Source organism: Pinus tabuliformis, chromosome 9 (genome assembly GCF_031772625.1).
Source record: "Pinus tabuliformis cultivar Carrire ecotype Pingquan chromosome 9, CPIR1, whole genome shotgun sequence".
Taxonomy (NCBI): Eukaryota; Viridiplantae; Streptophyta; class Pinopsida; order Pinales; family Pinaceae; genus Pinus; species Pinus tabuliformis.
The window spans coordinates 624,305,288-624,325,584 of record NC_142307.1 but is presented as its reverse complement, the minus strand read 5'-3'; the positions used below and the strand labels follow the sequence as shown (position 1 = coordinate 624,325,584).

At 36.7% G+C, this 20,297-nt stretch overlaps 1 protein-coding gene across 1 annotated transcript in view; it reads left to right on the top strand.

Annotated features, from left to right (window-relative positions):
• Nucleotides 1–19,513, top strand: part of LOC149150154 (pentatricopeptide repeat-containing protein At3g12770-like) — a 33,834-nt gene extending 14,321 nt beyond the window's left edge. The window contains exon 4 of the mRNA XM_089442714.1: nt 16,421–19,513. Coding sequence (XP_089298840.1) covers nt 16,421–19,060 — 2,640 coding nt within the window. The 3' untranslated portion in view covers nt 19,061–19,513. The remainder of the gene's footprint in view (nt 1–16,420) is intronic.
• Nucleotides 19,514–20,297: the final 784 nt, after the last annotated feature.

Below are 20,297 nucleotides of genomic sequence, written 5' to 3'. Positions count from 1 at the left end.
TCTTGTTCTCATCTAAAGGTATTCAGTTTTTAAGGGTTTTTCAGGTTTGATTTATTTATTTATTTTATTATTATTATTTTTTTTAACAATGAAATTTATTTATTTATTTATTTTTCTTTCGCGAAGTTAAAAATAATAATAAATTGATATTTTGAAGTAACAGATTTTTATATATTTATATATCGTTAATTAATACTTCAATACACATAAAATAAGTGTTACTAAAAAAATTAACTTTAAACATTTGACAAAAAAATATACATACTACATATAGATATAGTTAAAAAATATGTATTTCATGATTTAAAAAAAAAATAACATGTTAAATAAAAAAATTATGAAAAAAATTGAATAAAAAAGTTAATAAAACAACAAACTTAATAATTATTTTATAAATTCTAAAAAATAAAAGGAAATTTGAAGATTTGGTCCAAAAATAATAATTCAAACAAAATTTAAATAAGAAAACAAACAAAATATAATTAATTAAAAAAAACAAACCTTTATAAGTGTGTTAAAATAAAATTTTATTAAAAGGGAAAAAAAACCTAAACAAATAGATTTCACACATTAAGACCTTGCCACCAATTTAAAAATAAATACATAAACTAAATTCCAAAAATAAAAACAAAACCAATTTCAATTTCAATTTAAAAAAAACAACAACAACACACCAAAACTTAGTAAAAAAAATAACAATAATTAAAACAGATATTAATAAAAAAAATTAAAAACTAATTAAAAAAAACATTCAACCAAACCAAAATTTAACATTAAAACAAATTAAAAAATGCATTTAAAAAACATTTACATTATTAAATATTAAAATAAAAATATATTAAGAATTCAATTAAAAAAATATTTTAAAAATAAAAATTAATTTAAATATGTATTTTTTTAGGAGTTTTTTGTTTTTTTCTTGAATTTTTAATTTTTTTTCTTCTAAAATTTGTTTATTATTATTATTATTTTTAATTTTATGTATATTTTTTCTAAATTTTTATTTTTTAAAAATATTTATGCTTTATTTTTTTGGTATTATTATTATTGTTTTTAACTCTTGTTATGTTCTAATTTTATTTATTTAAGTTATTTATCTATTATTTGAAAAATTTTAATATATATATTTTATTTACTAGTTATTATTATTTTTATTTATTTTTATTTTTTTTCGTTTTCGTTTTAATTTTTTTTTTTTAATGTTTTACTTTTTGTTTGTTTTCTATTTTCTATTTTTATTTATTTATATATTTATTTATTATTTTGTTTTTGTTTTTTTGTTTTTTTTTTATAAGGTTTATGTCGATTCTTGACTAGCAATCTCACCCCATTATGTGTTAATTTGATAGTTGATTTTAAAGTTTTCATTACAATGGATCAAGTTCGCCCTCATAATGTGTCAATTTTTATGGTTGATTGTTGAATTTAGGTTTTTGTGATCCATATCAAGTTTTTGAGACATGTTTTCAGTGACAATCACATAAAAATTAATTTGTCGACGCGTTTCGAACCAACCAGTGTGGTTCATCGTCAAGACAAGATGAAGAACCAGATCATGGCAAAAAGCTAAATAGAGAGACAAATCACTCCAGCGGCTAAAAAAATGGCTAATTTTGACCAAAAGAAACAACTACTTTTGACTAGAACAAAAATGAGGGGTAAAATATTTACTTTAAATTTAAATAAATAATTAAAATATATATTAATATAAATTTTTATTGGAAAAATGAAAAAGTCATTTTCTTTTTAATTTAAAAATGTAACTAAATAAAATGCCTTATACATATTCTAATATTATTATTATTGGAATTATAATGAGATTAAGTCATTTTTTTTTTAATTTAAAAATGTAACTAAATAAAATACCTGTATACATACACTAATATTATTATTGGAATTATAATGAGATTAATTACCTAATTCATAGTGAGAGATTTAGGATAATTTATTAGGATCAAATATAAAAATATTAAAAATAAAGTTGAAAAATCATATTAATTACAAAGTTGAAGTAATAAGAACCCTCGAAATGGTGTTTTTGAGGGTTGAGGAGACGGGATGACAGGGGACTGGGGTTAGGGCATCGAACCCGGTGAACGACATAGATTACAAGGAAGAGGAACTAACCAGGCAGACGACCTTGTTTCAGATCCTCCGCGGCTACCTCATCGTATCTACTAGCAGTTTGCGGCTTTTCTTTCCGGTTAGTTTGATTTCCCCTAGAAAGTTATCGGTCCTCCATCGACATTCCTGCAGGCAGCTGTCAGCTCGGGGTTTTGACAGTTATGGAGGACAAAGATGTTTATTCCGCGGTTCCTATGGAGAACCTGCCGATATGGTCTCAGCCCGGGACCATAGTGGATGATTTTCTCTCGTTTGACCATGAATTCTTTGCAGAAGTCAAAGCCCTCCCTACTCTCTTAAGGCCACGCATACCCTCCATCTCGCTTCCCATAGAAGCCTCGACTATTCGGGATTACACAGGCCCTCCTCTCTTACCAGGTTCCTTGGCGAATGCTGAGCACTGGCGAGATCCAGGTGTTCAAACCCTAGGGCCAGATTTGGGTTCGTTACAAACACGGGAAGGGCCGGATAAACCCTTGGAGGGGTATCTTCCAGTGCAAGATAGACAGGTGTCGGTTCAATTAGCTCCCCTGGACACGGGGAATCCCCTCCTAGGAAACTTCACGGGCATCAGAATAATATCAGGGCATTTTGACAATATTAGGGCTACGACAATGAAAGATTCAACCACAAATGCGGCAGTACAGACGGACAGGTCGATGGTAGGCACGAGCAACAAACACAAAGGGGCTTCCAAAAGGAAAAAATGCCTCCCACAGTGCAGCAGTGAAATCTTCCTCAAACTAACCGAGGACACACCGTTCCATGAAGCTATGGATTTGGCAGAAAAAGTTATGGCGAGATGAGTCAGGGGCAGACACTACAGTGTGGAGAGGCTCCAAATATGGACAATGGAAGTCTGGGGTCATCATTTGACAGAACCCCCTAGGGTTCAAACCTTTGTCAAGGGTTGGTTTGCCCTGTAGTTCAAATGTCTCACTCACACAAACTGGGTCCTCTCCACTATTTGGCACATTGACCAGGCACCAGTCCTCCTTCGAAGGTGGACGTCGATGTTCGATCTGGAACTGGAGAGGGTGGAGGCTGGACCGATCTGGGTACGTCTTCCGGGCCTTCCCTGTCACTTCTGGACAGAGCAGATCTTCAAACAGATTGGGGATGCCATGGGTTCTTACCTTACCTATGATGACACTTTTCTATTGACTGGAAGAATGGCTTATGCCAGGATTTTAGTGCACCTTGACCTCTCGGAAGGGCTACCTGAGTACATTAACATTCAATGGAGGAATGCTACGAGGAGGCAGATGTTGGACTATGAGGGGGTACCTTTCAGATGTAGGCATTGCCACAAGGTGGGGCACCTATTCAAAGATTGCCCTTTGAACAAGTGGAATAGCAGGAAGGCGGCGAGGCATACTACACAGGATTCTCAGGAGCAGGAGGCTCAGTCGCATGAAGATCCTGCAAGGGAGGAACAACTTCGAGCTTCTGAGGACATGCATAGGATTGACACTCCTCGCTCTGGGGGAACAACTACATTTTCGAGCCCTGGCTTGAGTTCTTCGGAACCAAATCAAAACACTCCAAGGAAGCGTGGTAGGCGGCCCCATCGCCCCCCGCCTCCAGTTCCAGTTTTGGCCACGATAGCCTCAGGTGACTCCAATACTTTGAGTATGAACTCCATACACTTGCTCCCCACTCAATGCTTTTCTGATATTCATAATAATTCAATATCTGAGCAGTTAATGGGCCGGGTACTATAATCACATTGGAGGCCCCTGTACAGAGTGTATGTGACATTGCTCCCCCTCACACCTCCTTCCCCCCCACACCCCCCACTCTATATTGTACCCCTCCTCCACAGCCCTCGGCCTCCTTGACAGCGGCCTCTGAACTGAGATATAATACGCGGTCTCGAATGAGGAATTCGGTTCAGGATCATGTTGGACTTGACATCTTCCATCCCCCCCCCCCCTCCTAAGGCTTCCCGAGGCCGTCCCTCTGGTTTTAAAAGTGCTCAAGCTCAAGCTGATGTCGATATTGCTTTGGGCAAACAATCTACCATCCCTGGGGTTCTTAGAGCTAGAACAACCCCCTCCGAACCCCCTCCATGAAGATATTATCCTACAATTGCAGAGGGCTAGCTAGGCCTGATAAAAAACTAGCTCTTCGTCAATTACTCTCTGTCGACTCACTCGATATTATCTTCCTCCAGGAGACCTCAGGCCCTGCTGATGATATTGCTCGCTCCCTTGAGCACTCACTACCGGATGGAGATTTTCGGGATTGGATGCCCAAGGCCGATCTGGAGGGCTTGCTTTGGGCATAAATACTCGATCTATCAAGACTATTAACAGTTGGGGCAGACATGGTTACTTAGGGGCCGATGTACACTCAGCTGAGCTGGGGATGCTCTTCAGAATAATCAATATATATATGGGCCTTGCCAGAACTGTCCTGAATTTTGGGACCGTCTTCTGAGTTTGGATTTACTTTCGGTCGATAATCTGATAGTCAAAGGAGACCTCAACTTTTCCTTAGGACATGCTAAATCCTGGGGACTTCACGCACAAAGGGACTCCCTCTCGAACTACTTCTCGTCCATTTTTGAATTTCACCACTTGATCGATATACCCACTGCAAAACTTCAAGCCACTTGGAGGAACAATAGAGTTGGTGATAATGGCCTTGCCAGGACACTGGACAAATTTTTAGTCAAAGAACAGGTTATGGATCTGGGACTCAATATCAGGCAATGGGTTGGCACGGGTGGGCTCTCAGGCCATCTACCTATTTATATGGAAATGGAATGTGGAAGAGACAGGCCGAAGGGACCATTTAAGTTCAGTTCAACCTGGCTTAAGGAAGCATCATGCATCAGCATGGTGATCGACTTCTGGAAATCAAACCCACCAGAGGTGAGGGGTGATGTAACAACAGGGTTTATCCACAACCTTGTTGAGCTGAAAAAGATGTCCAAAATCTGTGCTCACCAAAAAAGAATACAAGATGATCAAGATTTGAGACAAATAGATCTTGAACTGGCAGTTTTTGAAAATGAGCTGGGTGGTCTATATTGCTCAGAGGAGCATAAGAATAACATCACATCCCTCTATTCATCCCGTGGACAAATCCTCAAAGAGAGGGAAGACAAATGGAGACTGAGAAGTAGGGCCATTTGGATTCAGGAGGGGGATGCAAATACAAAGTTTTATTAAAAGTTTGCTAATGGGAGGAAAGCAATAAACACCATATGGAAAATTTAGGATGATCAGGGAAGGACAACAAACACTTTCCCTCAGCTCGCCTCTCTAGCAAACTCTCATTTTAAAAATGCCTACAGTGACCCCAGGGAGACTAATTTGGCTGAAATTATCAGAGTTGCTCAGCTGTTCCCTAGGTTTGTGGAGCAAGAGGATGAAGATGAATTGATGCAAGAGGTTACTTTAGAGGAGCTGGAGGCCACTTTGAAATGGTTTAACAAGGACAAAAGCCCAGGACCTGATGGTTGGTCCATCGAATTCTATTTGGATTTTTTTGATTTGATTGGATCGGATCTACTTCGAGTAGTTGAGGAGTCTAGAGCTTCGGGTCATTTGGAAGCTGCCATAACCTCCACATTCATTGCTCTCATTCCGAAGTCAGATAATCCGACCACTTTTGATGAATTCCATCCCATTTCACTTTGTAACTGCTTGTATAAGATTATCGCCAAAGTTATAGCGAACAAATTGAAGCCAATATTATCCAAGCACATCTTGCCAGAACAATTTTCTTTCCTTCAGGACAGGCAAATCCATGAGGCGATTGGGACAGCACAGGAAGTATTACACTCGCTCCATAGCAAAAAAAGGCAAAGGTATGATCATGAAGGTAGATTTATCTAAAGCTTTTGGCAGGGTGAATTGGTTATACCTGCGAATGCTTCTAACCCATCTTGGTTTCCCTTTCATCTTTATTAAATGGATTATGGGATGCATCACTAACATTCCTTTTAGTGTCTTGGTTAATGGGAGTGCATCTCCATTCTTCACCTCGGCTCGAGGTTTGCGACAGGGGTGTCCTCTCTCACCACTCCTGTTTCTCCTGATCATGGAAGGGCTCAGTCGAATAATAAAAGAAGAACACAGGAGAGGAAGACTCAATGGTATAAAGATAACGGATGATTGCACGCTAACACACCTTCTGTTTGTGGATGACGTGCTGGTTTTTCTCAATGGAAGCGTTGGGGATCTGACATCGATCAGAGATATATTTTCTTTATTTCAGAAAGCCATATGGATTATTATAAATGATGGAAAATCTACTCTGACGGCCACTACCTACTCACAGCATGATATTCATTATGCTCTCCATCGATTCCACTTTGCACAGATTGATCTGGAAAAGGGACTGAAATATTTGGGATACAAATTAAATCCCATAGGATATAAGATAGCGGATTGGACTTGGCTCATTGCAAAGCTAGAAAAGAGGCTCAGCATATGGTACCTAATATTTTTATCTCGTGCAGGCCGATTAACACTCATCAAGAGTGTCCTGGAAGCAACCCCGGTGTTTTGGATGTCCCTAGCCTAGATTCCTCGAGGCATTTTGTTGAGGATTCAAAATCTCTGCCTCAAATTCTTATGGAGGGGTAATCAACCAGGAAGAATTTTTGCATGGGAAAAATGGGATGCACTCATCCTTCCATAAAAATGGGGAGGCTGGGGACTCAAAAAGCTTGATGATTTTTCCTCAGCCCTGGCAGCGAAGCTAGGATGGCAGTTGGTCACTTCAGAGAGTTTGTGGACAAGGGTGGCTTACTCGAAATACATTGCCCCTGCACAAGTATTGGATTGGATCAGAAGACCAGTTAGACTCTATATTGGTATTTCGATCATTTGGAAGGTTGTCCTGAAAGCTTTGGATCCCATCCGCTCTGGTATTACTTGGCGAATCCATTTGGGGAACAGAGTGCGCATTGGGATAGACCTGTGGATTAGATGTGGGAACATGCACAGATTACCTCTGAATCTTCTTATGCACCTAGGAGAGAAAAATGTTACACACCTTGCTCATATTGCAGATGAGGCAAACTCCTCTATCCTCTAACAAGCTTGGAAAACAGATCTTCAGCTTTACATTCCTCCTCTATGGCAGCAGATCTGGAAGGACTATACACAGGCTCTCTCGGAGGCTCATATCCGAATTACTGATGGTGATGACGAGATCATCTGGGCTCTGGAAAAGATGGGGAGATATACTCCAAAGGATGGTTACATTGTTCGGGCAGAGTCGCGGAAGCCCCAGATCCTTCATAATTGGTGGAAACACCTCTGGAAGCTGAAGGCGGCTCCTAGATCTAGATTATTAATGTGGTGCATTCTGAGAAATAAAATCCCTACAGGGGATAACCTGATGAAGCGATCCTTCTATGGCCCTCACTGGTATTATTTATGCAACATGGAGGGTGAAACTACTTCCCACCTATTCTTGAATTGCCATGAATCACGTAATTTATGGAATCTTGTGACAACAGTTGTACCCACAAATTGTAACTGGAAAGCGGGCTCTCTGATTGATGCCTGGAACCTTTGGTTTTCCTCTGTCATGCCCCACAAATTGAGAAACCTCCCCTTGTTGTTTTGCTGGGCTGTCTGGATAGCTCGCAATTTGTTAATCTTCCAAAATACCCCCCCAGGTGGACTATCATTGCCGCCAAGATCAAAGCAGATTATGATCTCATCCCTGATGACTTGCGCCACCCCCTAGCGTAAGGAACATCACTTAGGAACAGATTGACCCCAACATGCCCTCGGCATATTTTGATGGGGCTACACAAGAAGAAGGCTGTGGTGGGGGAGCTATCCTTCACATTTCAGAGAGGCACTCATTCAACCTGATCATGGGATTAAGGAGGGGAACTAATAACTTTGCAGAACTTTCAGCAGCTTTACATATTATCCGCTTTGCTTTGGAGAAGAATTGCCATGCTTTACAACTATTTGGAGACTCTAAAATAGTTTGTGACTGGTTAAATAAAAGTTCTTATTGTTGGTCTTTCTCATTGAGACACATTCTAGATGAAGCATTAAGATTGATATCCAATTTTGACTATTTTTCATGTAATCACATCTATAGGGAGCGGAACACAGAGGCTGACCGTCTTTCCAAAGAAGGCGCAATCCAGGAGCAGGGCATCTGGCTGATCCATGAACAGAATGATGGAGTTCACTACCAGTACTATCATAGGCCTTTTATGGACATTATGGACTAATCTCTGGACTTTGATTTCATATTATTGTACATATATCTTTTTGTTGTTTCTGAACTGATATGCTGCCATTTATATGAATGGCACAATACATGGTTTTGGAAATTATCTCCATGCGTGGATTAAGATAATTTTATCCTATTTTGATCGTTTGTTTTAATTTGGATACTATTAACTCTGATTGGGCTATTACCTCCTTGCGTGGATACAGGTAGTTGGCTTTGGTGCTTTTTCGGAATGCTGTTATCTATCGATAGAAATATCGAAATATGCATATGCATCTACAAAATGTAATTTCTTTTTTATTAATGAAATTACGAATTTTTCCATGGGAAAAAAAGAACCCTTGAAATAAATTACAAAAGGTGATGGATAAATATAAATAAATTAAATTAAATAACAAAAATAAAAAGAGAAACAAAAAATAAATAAATAAAGGGAACAAAGAAGAAGCAACAAACCCCAAAGGGGAATCAGAAGAGACCAATTTCGAACATTTAATGAGTCAAGGGAGTAAAATTAAAACTAAAAAGGAGAAATCAATAAAATCAAAGAAATTAAGAAAGGAAAAAAGAGGGGCTAAGAGGAAAGGGCAGGGATTCAACAACCGTTATAAATTAGAAAATGGTTTGTCCCTCAAATTATAAATTGGGTATAAATCTTTTCATTTTTTCAAAGTTAAATATAAAAATTTCTATTTATATATATTTTTAGTTATTTATTTAAATTTAAAGTAAATATTTTTTTCTCTAATTTTTTGTCTAGTCAAAAGTAGTCGTTTCTTTTAGTCAAAATCAGCGTTTTTTTCTAGCCATTGGAGTGATATGTCTCTATATTTAACTTGTCGCCATGATTTGATTCTTCACTTGGTCTTGACGATGAACCACATTGGTTGGTTCAAAACGCGTCAACAAATGAATTTTGATGTGATTATCGTCGAAAACATGTCTCAAAAACTCTATGGTTGATTTTTAAGTTTTGATTCTATTAGGTTGAGTTTTCCTATACTATGTGTCAATTTGACGGTTCATTTTTAAATTTTTGTTGCAATGTGTCAAGTTGTCTTAGACTAAGATTTTAAAATAGCTATATATTTAGCATTTAAAAAAAATTACTCTTGGTATATTGACTCTATCATTCAGGTGTTCGTTTTAAAAGTTTTTTTAGTCGTATAATTTTTCCATAATGTCATGGTTGAAATAAGTTGAAAACTTAGCGTTTTTTGTTCTCATGATTTTCGGTTTTAATTCCATGGTTGAAAATTTGTCGAAATTTTGAGGTTTTTCTGAGTCATGATAGTTTATCTTAAATGTTATGGTTGAAAACAATTATAAGTATTTTATCTTTTTCACCATGACTGAAAATTGTTGGAATTTTAAGGCTTTTTAGAGACACGATTTTAATCTTTAATTCCATGCCTGAAAATCGTTGGAATTTTAAGTTTTTTCAAAGCATTAGATAATTTTTTAGGTAAAAAAGAGTCTCGAATAAAATGTACAACAAAAATCAAGTTTACGAGAACCAATAGTATTCAATATGATGATGTCAACCATAGGGGACGATTCACCATTTTTGGAGTAAAAAAGTAAAAAGATGAAAAAAAATAAAAAAAAAATTAAACTCGTATTTTAAACTTATCTCGCTACCATTTTACTCAAATTTTGAGTGGGAGCACTCATTGGATACATAACTTAAGTTTGCATCCAAGGAGTATCCATGTTGCATATTTTTTATAGACCATACTATACAAAAAATGTGAAATACATGAAAAACGTTATTGCAATAATGTTTTTCATGTATTTCACATTTTGCGTGTAAATATGAAAAATGTGAAATACATGAAAAATGTTATTGCAATCAAGTTTTCCCATGTATTTCACATTTTTCATGTAGTAGGGTCCATCAAAATTATGCAACATGGGTACTCCTTGGATGAAAAACTAAATTATGCATCCAACGGGTACTCCTGCTCAAAATTTGAGTAAATTCATAGGGAGATAAGTTGAAGATACGAGTTGAAAAAATAGTTTTTTTTCTCTTTTCCCTCCAAAACTTGATGAGGTAATCTAATTTTATTTTATTATTTCCACTATTATTTTATAATATTCCTTAGGAGAGCCATTTTAGGCCTCAAAATTTCTCTAATGTCATGATATTTTATTTTTACTATCATTGCTAAAAAATATTGAAAATTTTCTCTGAAAAAAAAAGGGTGATTTTGGGATCAACACTTTTCGTTTTCAGGGTGTTTTTTGCACCAAAAAAATTGTTTTTATTAGCTTTCCGTGCTGTTATAAAAAAATGATGAAAATTTACCAAAAAAAAAACGTTATTCCAATATCAACACTTTTTTTTTTCGTGTTGTTTTTTCATGCTTTTTAAGGGTTTTCTGGCTAGAGTTCTCATTTTGAGTTTAAAGTTTCCCTTTGACCGTTTACTTTGTTAAATTATTTAATTCAAGATATTGTAGTAAACACCATACCTTGTTTCTCTTGCTCTCCAATATTAATAACAATTTTCTCCAAAGTCAATCATTGTGAATTATGGAGTGTTAAACCCTAAGTAAGTTTCAATTGTAGTTGTTTTCTATTACCTCGTTTGAATGTAAAGTGACTAACAAAAATGAATGATGGAAAATGGGAATAATAAGATGTAGTCAATTACAAATAGTTTATAGTTTCAAGACATTTCATATGGGTGAACATTTTATTTAAGACGGAAATTCAAGTATGTTATTTATGGTTGAATCAAGGTAACACACAAATCAATTCATGTTGTCAATATTTTTTTTTTTGTTTACATTTAAATTAATGCACATCATACATCTAGTTAATGTACATCACACATCTAGTTATTGTACATCCATCTCCCTCCCTCTCTTGTTCTCTATCTCCCCCTCCCTCTCTCCCACATCTCTCTATCTCTCTCTTCGCTCCTCCTTCCCCCTCTCTATCTATTTCTCTTCTTCTCTCTCCCTCCCCCCACCATCTATATTTATATCCATCTTTCCTTTAACTCTTTATATCAACCCCCCTCCACCCCCCAAACACAAACACACACACACACACACACACACTCTCTCTCTCTCTCTCTCTCTCTCTCTCTCCATATCTATCTATTTATCTCTCTCTCCCTCTTTTTGTCTCTCTCTTCTTCCCTCCCTCCCCCTTCCATCTATATATATGTCTCCCTCTATCTCTCCTTATTTCTCTCTATGTCTCGCCCACTAAATATACACACTCTCTCTCCATATCTATCTATCTCTCTCTTCCTCCCTCTTCCTCTCCCTCTCTCTCTCTCCTTGTCACTACCCTATGCATCTCTCCCTTGTCACTCCCCTTCTCCCCCCCTCCAAATCCATCTATCTCTCCTTCCCGCTCTCCTTCTCTCTCTCTTCCTTCCTCTCTCTCCCTTTATCTCCCACCTCCCTCTATCTCTCTCCCCAATATCTCTCTCTCTCTTTCCACCATCCAATCCATTAATATATCCTAAGATCAATGCAATCAACAATATTCATTGAAATCAGTGCAATCAATTAATTTAATCATACTTAAAATAATTGGCATTAGTTCAAAATTAATATCACTATTTTTTTATACATTTTAATGGTATAATGCTCAGTATGAGATACATGTGTAATTCCTTCCATATTCAACATGATATTGATAGGTGGCACATTAAAAAGTAGTAGTCAATTACAAATAGTTTATAGTTTCAAGAAAAAAACATTTCAGGTGAGTGAACATCTTTTTTCAAATGAAATATCAAGTATGTTATTCATGGTTGAATTACTCTAACACAAAAATAAATGCATGTTGTCAATATTTTTTTTTTGTGTTTACATAAAATCAATGCAAATAACACATCATACATCTAGTTAATATACATCATACATCTAATTAATGTACATCTATCTCCCTCCCTTTCTCCTCCTCTCTCTGCCCCTCCCTCTCTCCCACATCTCTTCGTCTTTCTCTTTGCCCCTCCTTTCCCGTCTATCTCTTTTCTTCCCTTCCTCTCCCCCCACCATATGTATCTATATCTCCCTCTATCTCTCCTTCTTTGTCTTTCCCTATATCACCCCCCAAGCACACACATACACACACACTCTCTCTCTCCATATCTATCTATCTATCTCTCCCTCCCTCCCTCTCCCCCCCTCCATCTATATCTCTATCTCACCCCCCAAATATACTCTCTCTCCATCCATATATATCTATCTCTCCCTTCCTCCCTCTTCCTCTCTCTCTCTCTCTCTTCCATCCCACTATCCTTTCTCCCTCTCTCTCTCTCCATATCTCCCTAGTCACTCCCCCCGCTCTCTCCACCTTTCTCTTTCTATGTATTTCTTCTTCCTTCCCTCTCCCACCCCTCTAACTCCATCTCTCTCCCTCTCTCTCCCCTCATCTCTCTCTCTTCCTTCCTCCTTCTCCCTTTCTCTCCCACCACCCTCTATTTCACTTCTCTCTCTCTCTCTCTCTCTCTCTCTCTCTCTCTCTCTTCACCATATATTGAAATCAATGCAATCCAACAGTATTCACTAAAATCAATTAATTCAATTACACTTAAACTAACGCATTAGTTGAAAATTAATATCACTATTTTCTATACATTTTAATGGTATAACGTTTACTATGAGATACATGTGTCATTCCTTCCATATTCAATATGATACTGACATGTGGCACATTAAAAAGTAGTATCAAAGTATATATATATATATTTTTTTAATTCTCAAAGTTTGATTAATTTTAAAATATGATAAATTCAATGAAAATTTTACAAATTATAATACTTTCTAATTTTATTTTTTAAACTCTATGTGTTTTTCTTGTTATTAATTAATAAAAATGCAATTGAGCTGGCATATTCAATATTACTCGACATATATCTTTAAAATTATTTTAATGCAACTTTACATACAACATTTACCTCATATGTATATTCAATATTAGCCGACATATATGTTTTTAATGTAACATTACGTGACAACATCTCCCTCATATGGTGGGCTTTAGAGTGCCTCTCAGCGCAAAAATGATGTTTTCACCCTTTTAACCAACTAATTATAAAATCATAGGAACTTATTAATATATTAAAAAAAACAAAATTTTTAACTAAAAAGAGTATTAATTATATTAAATGAAAGTTGCGATCACATCATACAACAAATTAATACAACTTGAACATAGAGTCTATTTTTGATACTTCAAAAGACACAAACCATGTGAGAATGTTGTCTAAAACCCTCCATGCTTTTACAAATCTTTTCAAAAATGATCATTCTTAGTATTGTAAATTCTAACAAACAATCATAACATATACTTTCATGTCCAAAGCATAAAACATGGAGAAAATTATTTAAAAGTTTAACCATTATGGACATTCTACATATTTTCTAACTAGATTTTAACATCCACTTTTTTAGTTTCCATGGGATCCTCTGCTATGTGGACAATATACTCCTCATTACTTCATCTCTATGAGAACCAACTAAAATTTTAGGACTTTTGGCCATGTTTGGGATTTACTAAGTAACAATACTATGTTTTGAGCTTAACATTTTTATTCGAGTGTTTTAAATATCCACTCTCACCTCGAGGTCCACATTTTAACTTTTAAACCTTAAAATTAAAGATGCATGCTATAGATCTTTCGTCCGATGGGCTAATCTCCTAATAATTCTATGAAATTTTGCTCTATCACAAAAATCACAACCACAACGATGACACTATCCTTCCATTTTGAAAGCTATAACAACCAAAGCTAAATAGTAAAAACACAAAACTCCCCTATTGAACTTGAAAGCTCTTACATGATTCAAAATTTTTAATAAAAATGAATTATAGCCCAAACACCCTAAACTAAAAAATTTAAATTCAAACTAAACATCCTAATAATAAAATTCCCCCACCAATCTGCTAAAACTATAAAATAAATTAGCCAAACATCTACTCAAACCTCCACTAATAAAAATGAAAATCACCCACCAATATATATATAAAATAAATTAATCAAACATCTACTCAACCTCCGATAATAAAAAAAAATAAATCTAAAAGTCTTTATGCAACCACAATACCTCGCAACAATAATGATGCATGAAATCAATAAATTTCACTTTCATAACGTGAACACATCCCAATCTCCATTAAACGCCCCCTCCTCCCAATCACGAGGGAGGAATGGAAGGATATATAGAGGGGGGAGGCTGAAATCCCCACTACATTAAAATAAATTAATTTACCATAAAAAATGACGTGAGATCCTATGATTTTTAGGAACGCTGATAAATGAACCGAGTTTTTTAAATTATGGGAATATCAATGTTTCAATGTAATTGTTTGTAATATATTGATAAGCTTGAAAAGTGGTTAATTCACAAAAGGGTGATATCTATTTAGGCAATTGTTATAAAGATTTTTTTGTATGCAAATGAACTTATTTTGATTGTTAAATATGCTCGTAGTTTGTAAGAGCACTTACTATCCCTTGAGCATTTTTGTAGAAAGATGAAGATGCAAGTCAATATTAGAAAAACGAAAGTAGTGATTTTCTCTAAAAAAAGAAAACATAAACAACATAAGTTCTACTATGAAGGCAACATTCTTGAAGAAGTTGCAGATTACAAAAACCTCAAAATCTTCAACTAAAATCTAAGTTGGGATGGTTGTAGAAAGAAAAGGACTTTGGGGGTTGAAAAGCATTTTATGCTTTTCAAAATAGTTGTAGAAAGACAAAGTTACGGACTGGAAAACCGCTCAAACTCTTTTTGGGCTTCTAGTGGTTCTGGTGATTCTCTACGGTTGTGAACTATGGGCAACAGTACATCCGACATGTAGTTGAAACAAATTGAGAAAATTCAAAAGCGCTTGATTACAAACAAATTCAAAATTAAAAGTACAGTTCCTTATGATATCTTGTTAAGTGAAACAGGGGTTGCTCTTATTGAAGCAATTGCTATGGTGCAAGTCATAAGGTATTTAAAAAAAAATGAGCAAATGGAAGATGGCAAATGGTCTAAGGTTGTCTTTAATGATATATTGTGCAAAAAAAAAAAAACTTGGATGCAACAAAATAACAAATAGTTTAGTAAATGGATAAGTTCCACAAGTGTACTTGAGATAAAGAGCTAGGGAGAAAGAAAAAGTATTATATTGAAGTGTTTAATCCTACTCATAATCATCAACAAAAAACGTACATAGAAGCCAATATTGCGTGGAGAGCCAAAATTCTTATTGCTCAGTTAAGGACTAATTCTCATCAACTACGTTATGAAACAGGGTGCTGAAAAAGGCCAAAAGAAGTGTGGGAGGAAAGAGTATGTACTTTTTGTCTTCTGGAAAAGTGGAAACATAAAAGCATTTCATTTTAGAATGTGAGGTCTTCAAAGACAACATGAAAGTTATGTAGATATTCTAGCAGCTAGCTCTTGGGATAATCTATTTAGCAAAGGATTTATCGAGAAATTGAAAGGATTTATTTTGAGACTTTACAGAGAAATAGCAAAATACATCAACCTGAAAAAGTTTATAAAGTTTATAGTAAGACTTCACAAGAAAATAACAAAATACCTCAACAAATAAGTTTATTTTTAACCTCATAAACATTAAAAAAAATTTCTTTCTTTCTTCCCCTGAGCCCAAATCAGTTGTCGACGTCCTTCTTCGTAACTCTTGAAAGCGCAAATCAGTTGTTGATGGCATTAAGAAAATTTTAGTCAGTTATTCCTTTTTGATTACCAGATTGGTACGAGTTTACAGATTTGGTTCCTCCATTTTGCTTCTTTGTTTAAAAATTGCCGAAGTCCGCAGGGAATTGAATCCAATTTTGCAAAGTAAGCGCAGTGGAATTTTTCCGATGTTAATCTAAATCTTTAATTGAGTTGTGAGTTAGAGGCATGGCGTTGGACAGGTGGTGTTCAATGTAACCATGACAACTACCATTCAATGTCATATCTCCTATCATAAACAATTTCATGCTTATGTCCGTTTTTTTTATGATGCTGCTGCTGCTGTTGGATTTCAACCCAAATGGAAATGTCAAAGAAATAATACGACGAATCCATGGCATCCACAGGCTCCGGTCCAGTTTAACAAATATGCTTCACTATTGCAAGCGTGTATCAACATCAATTCACTCAAACAAGTCCATGCTCACATTCTCATGGTTGGGTTCCCACAAACCGTTTTTTTTGGTACCAAACTGCTAAGCATGTATTCAACTCTTGGAAGCATGGAGGATGCACGCAAAGTGTTTGAGAGCAGAACCAAACCAGATATTGTCACTTGGAACACAATGATCAAAGTCTATGCCTGCAAGGGGTTTTGCGTTGAAGCACTTAAACTTTATTACCGTATGCAACGGGAAGGAATGCAGCCAGACAATTTCACGTTTACTTCTGTCCTCAAGGCGTGTACCACCCAATTGGCTTTGCAGCAAGGTAAGGACATCCATGATCAGATCATTAAAAGTCCATTTGTGTCGGATGTTTATGTAATGAATAGCCTCATAGATATGTATGCTAAATGCAGGAGTATAGAGATTGCACGCCAACTGTTTGACAAAATGTCTGAAAGGAATGTGGTCTCATGGAGTGCGATGATTGCGGGGTGTGTGAAGAATGAGGAGTCCAGTGAAGCCTTGAAGCTTTTCAATGAAATGCTGCTGACGGACATAAAGCCGAATCGCGTCACCATTTTGAGTGTTCTCGCGGCCTGTACTGTCTTAGCGGATCTGGAGGAAGGCAAGAGTGTCCATGAATATGTCATGCAAAATGGGTTTGAGGATGATTTGTCTGTTGGAACTGCTCTCGTGGTTATGTATGCAAAATGTGGGAGTACAGAAACTGCGCGCCAATTGTTTGATAAAATGTCTAAAAGAGATGTGGTGCTGTGGAGCGCCATGATTGCAGGCTATGCACAGAATGGACATGTCAAGGAGGCCTTGTCACTCTTTCGGCAAATGCAAGAGGAACGTGTGAAATTCAACCAGGTCACGCTTGTAGGTGTTCTCCCAGCATTTGCCAACTCTGCGGATTTGCATCAGGGCAAGAGTGTGCATGGCTACATGGTTAGAAATGGATTTGAATCACATGTCTATGTGCAAAATGGCCTCATAGATATGTATGCTAAATGCGGCAGTGTCGATATAGCTTACAAAGTGTTTGACAAAATAAAAGAAAGAGATATGGTCTCATGGAGTTCGATGATTGCGGGATATGTGCAAAACGGGCATGCTGATGAAGCTTTGAAACTATTTCATCAGATGCAACTGGAAAATGTGAAACTTAACCGAGTAACTGTTTTGAGTGTTGTGCAATTGTGTGCGGACTCAGCAGCTCTGCAACAGGGTAAGAATATCCATGCCTGTGTTATAAAAAATGGGTTCGATGGTGATACTTCTGTTGGGACTGCACTTTTAGTTATGTATGCCAAGTGTGGGCGTATAGACAATGCACACCAACTATTTGTCAAAATGTATACACGGGATGTTGTTGCGTGGAGTGGAATGATCGCTGGCTATGCCCAGAATGGTTATGCCAAAGAAGCGCTAGCACTCTTTGATCAAATGCAACTATCTAAGGTTAAACCGAATCCAGTCACCATGGTGAGTGTGGTCCAGGCTTGTGCCCATTTAGGATCTCAGCAACAAGGTGAGGAGATACACCACTATATAAGTAGAAGTGGATTTGAGTCAAATGTTTTTGTTGTTACTGCACTCATTGACATGTATGCTAGATGTGGGAGTCTAGAGATTGCACGGCAACTGTTTGACAATATGCCTATAAGAGATGCGGTCACATGGACTGTAATGATTGCTGGATATGGAATGCATGGTCACGGTGAGGATTCCATCGCACTCTTTTCACAGATGCGACACACAAAGATGAAGCCAAACCGCATCACTTTCATTTCTGTTTTGTCTGCATGCAGTCATGCAGGCATGGTCGATGAAGGCTGGCAATATTTTGATTGCATGAGACAAGAGTATGGCATCACACCTGATGCACAGCATTATGCGTGCATGGTTGATCTTCTTGGCCGAGCTGGGCAATTGGATGAAGCACATGACTTTATTAAAAAGATGCCAATACAGCCAGATATTGGTGTGTGGGGTGCTTTGCTGGGTGCCTGCAGAATTCACTACAATATTGAGCTTGGAGCATATGCAGCAAAAGTTCTTTTTGAATTGGACCCGGAAAATCCTGGATATTATGTACTGCTGTCAAACATCTATGCTGCAGCTGGCAAGTGGGACGATGCAGCCACTTTAAGGACATTAATGAAAGAAAGAGGTTTGGAAAAGGCACCAGGGTGCAGCCTGATTGAGGTAAATAACACGGTCAATACATTTGTTGTAGGAGACAGGTCACACCCTCAAACAGAAAATATCTATGCAACATTGGAAACCTTGGCTGGTAAAGTGGAAGAGGCAGGGTATATCCCTAACACAGACTTTGTTCTGCACGATGTGGATGAAGAAGCAAAAGAACACATGCTAGGCACTCATAGTGAAAAGCTGGCAATTGCTTTTGGTCTTATCCACACAAGCCCTGGGACTCCTATTCGTATCATGAAGAATCTTCGTGTTTGTGGTGACTGCCACAATATGACTAAATTTATTTCCAAGATATGTAAGAGAGATATTATTATGAGAGACCTAAAACGTTTCCATCATTTCAAAGACGGAGTCTGTTCTTGTGGGGATTATTGGTGATGCCTATTATGTGAAGCTACAAACATAAGCTTGCACAATGGTACTTTATATTACGTGCCTCAACTTGTCAACCTGTCTCCGGGGTTCAGACACTATTTTTGTTTTCAAAATGTAACATTGTTCACAGATCCAATGTCTAATTCCATTCGGAGATTATTTGTAGGCAACAGATTACATTCTCAATCTAAGAAAAATTATGCGACTATGGAGACTCTGCCTATGCAAATGGAGGCTGAGTCTGACCCAACATGCATTAATTGAACGAGGTGGCAAAGGAAATTATGTTTATATGCGGTCCATTACTTTTGGGGTCTGAGCACATCAAGACAAGCGGGGGCATCCCTATTGTAAATCATTAAGTATCTTCAATTTTGCTGTGACTACCACATTGCATTGTTATTTCTGAGTTTACCAGCAGAAATTTTTTAATAGTGATCTAAAGATTGTTTTGAATTGGAGATCTTTCTTGTAAGTTGGGTACTGTGATGTAACTATACAAAAGAGTAAGCATAAGTTTTAATGACTATACTTCTAAGTTGCAGAAAACATCTAGATTGGTGATGTCCCAGTACCTGAAATGCCTGAAAGTGCCCAAACAAGTATGAAACACCACCAGCCATACTGTATGGTGTTTCCAAATCTGGAAATGCTTTATGATACATCCAGTGGCATTTCTGAGGTGTCTGCGATTTCCAGAGATGTTTCAAGTACTTTTGGAAGTTTCTGAGACCACCTAAGTGCCCAAGAGGTGTGTGGAATCCATAGGAAAATATTGCCTTGTCTGTGCTAATGACCCTTTTAAGACAAAACAGGGATAGGGGATTGAGCTTTGAGGAGTGTGCCACCTTGATAATTACTAGTAATATTAAGTTCTTAAAGTAAAAGTTGGACTTTTATTTAAATTTTTAACATTATCATTAATTGTTTCAGGATGTTCGAAAGTGGTTCCAACATCATCAGACTTCATATGCAGCAAGTAGAATTTCATATCCTATTCAGAATCCATTGGATTTAACAGTTTTCAGGATTTCAGGGTTGGCATGATTGTAACATTTCCACTGGATTCTATCATGTATGAGAATATGGGATTGGCATTAGTCAAGACCGCCAAGCTGTGGGATTGACATCATGTAATCATCAGTTAGAGTTAATTTAGACATAGGTCTCCTAACATGTCATCTATGTGTACAGTTCTTATTTTCTTAGAAGATGATGTGTTATATATATACTATTTTTA